Source organism: Chrysochloris asiatica, unplaced genomic scaffold, assembly GCF_000296735.1.
Source record: "Chrysochloris asiatica unplaced genomic scaffold, ChrAsi1.0 scaffold00002, whole genome shotgun sequence".
NCBI classification, from domain to species: domain Eukaryota; kingdom Metazoa; phylum Chordata; class Mammalia; order Afrosoricida; family Chrysochloridae; genus Chrysochloris; species Chrysochloris asiatica.
The window spans coordinates 26,554,681-26,556,956 of NW_006408520.1; the positions used below are offsets into that span (position 1 = coordinate 26,554,681).

The 2,276-nt window shown below is 33.6% G+C and overlaps 1 protein-coding gene across 1 annotated transcript in view; it reads left to right on the plus strand.

Moving 5' to 3' along the window:
• Window positions 1-2,276, plus strand: part of CCBL2 (cysteine conjugate-beta lyase 2) — a 109,008-nt gene that overhangs the window by 93,105 nt on the left and 13,627 nt on the right. The window contains exon 9 of the mRNA XM_006831069.1: window positions 732-918. Coding sequence (XP_006831132.1) covers window positions 732-918 — 187 coding nt within the window. The remainder of the gene's footprint in view (window positions 1-731; window positions 919-2,276) is intronic.

A 2,276-nucleotide genomic window follows, 5' to 3' on the forward strand; every position in this document is an offset into this window, starting at 1 on the left:
GACTTGATGGCAACTAACTACAACAGTGTCTCTCCAGGCTCTTCTGACTTAAGCTGAAGAAATTGGTACACATGCTCCAGTAATGTTTCTCATCTTGTTGTATTTGGATCCGTTTCTTGGGATATGAATGACTAGATCAGGGATTTGCACACCTATGGGAAATAAGGTTGGGTACATTTTCTCCTGTACATAGTGGATCAGCTTTTAATTTCTGTTAATATCCTCTAGGGTAATGACTCATTCATCATTTTTTTCTTTCTGATTTAGATTTATCAAGTCATTCCATTAGCTCACCTTAAGATCATTTATTTTATAAATTTTCCAATTAATCCATCTTTTTCAATTTGCATTTTCATGGCTCATTCTTAGTTCTTCATATTGTTGTTGTTAAGTGCCATCCAGTCACTTTCAACTCATAGCAACCCTGTATAGGGTTCCCAAGGAATGGCTGATGGGTTTGAACTGCCACCTTTGCTGTCCAATGCTTATCCTACAGTGCCACACAAGGACTCCAGTTCTTCATATTAGGCATAATCATTTGTGCAATAACCTGATTCCTCCATTAATCTACGGACAGTAACATAGGTTCATAGGAATGTAATTGTCATTTTCTGAGTGACCTTTTTGCTAATTATCTTATTCAATCATCTTTACTTATTATACCGGCAAACTAAGCAACAAATAGCATATTAACATATTTCCTTTCCTCCTCCATCAATTTTAACCTCCAGGAAGCCTTGGCTCAAGCTTTTTGGATTGACATCAAGCGCATGGATGATCCAGAGTGTTACTTTAATAGTTTACCAAAAGAGTTAGAAGTAAAAAGAGATCGAATGGTCCATTTACTTGAAAGTGTTGAGCTAAAACCCATTGTTCCTGATGGGGGATACTTCATCATTGCTGATGTGTCTTCACTAGGTTTGTAAAGGTTTTTATTATTTCAAATATATATGAAATTATAGCAGAAATGTCGGGGGAAGATTGGTTTCAAAGCATATCATCATCTTAGTTATGAAAAAGGATGGACTTTAACAGTGTCTATGTTTTTCTAGAATTAACTTTTAGATTTTCTAACTTAAATGCTACTGTTTGGTGATTATGGAGTCAGTGTTGTTCTAGGTATACTATTAAACATAGAATTTGCTGTCATCTTGTTCTAGTATGTAATTTAATACACATGTGTAAAAAGTAGAATATTTATCTTCAGTAAGAAAAATTCAAAAAAAATTTTTTTTTAGGAAAATAAGCTCTCTGGAAATTTTGAAGCCATAGGAGAGGAATGTTTGTCATTTGTTTATAGTGAAGTGTGAAGTAAAAAAGGGAAATTCACTTATTGACATAGTTGTGTGTGTCAGGCACTCCTGGCACCCTTGAGAACATTGTTAACTTAAGTTTTACATGTGAGAAGACTTAGTTTTTTAAATACCCACCTAAGACATACAGTGAGATTCTAAATAGTTCTGTCTCCAAAAAGCAATGAAAGGTCTTTATGTTACCTGAAGTTGTTATATGTAATTCTGGCATGGCATACAAATCTAAAGTTAGAAGCATCATAATATTTTCTATATAACTTGTTTTTCTTTTAAAAACTATGTTAATAGTAAAATTAAAAGCATAATTTACTCTGGCACAAATTATAACCATCTTAAACAGTTTTAAATATTTTTAAAGTTTTATTAACAATGAAGTTATATACCATTGAACTTAAAAAGCTTATTTAATACCAAACGTTAAGCAGTTACAAAGTATCGAAGAAAATTTCAACCTCATAACATAACAATGATTATTATTGTATTTTTGAGTTTGGTATCCTTCATGTAGAAGTTTTTTTCTAATAAAAAAAGAATTTGATGTTAGCAGGTTCTACTTCTTGTAATACCTTCACATATTTCAGAGAAGTGAAGTTTTGTTTCAGATGAATCAGGCTTCACTGGATAAGCACAGGATCCACAAGGTTGGTTTGAACCCCAAGGTTGGCAGTTCAAATACACCAGCTTCTCCTCAGAAAACCTATATTGGGTCACTGTGAGTCGGAATCAATTCTACAGCACTTAGCAACAACTTCTTGTAATAACCTTATCATCCTCTCAGATTTCAGGGAAGTGAGTGTTTATTTCAGATGAGTCAAACTTCTCTATCCATGCACATTATCTTGTTTCTTTTGTTGTGAGCAAAATAGAAGTCATAGGGAGTAAAGGGTCTTGCTCTTCTGTTTGCGAGAGAGCTGTGCTTTGCAAACTCCCAAACTGTATTCTTATATAAAACCCCTTGGAGGT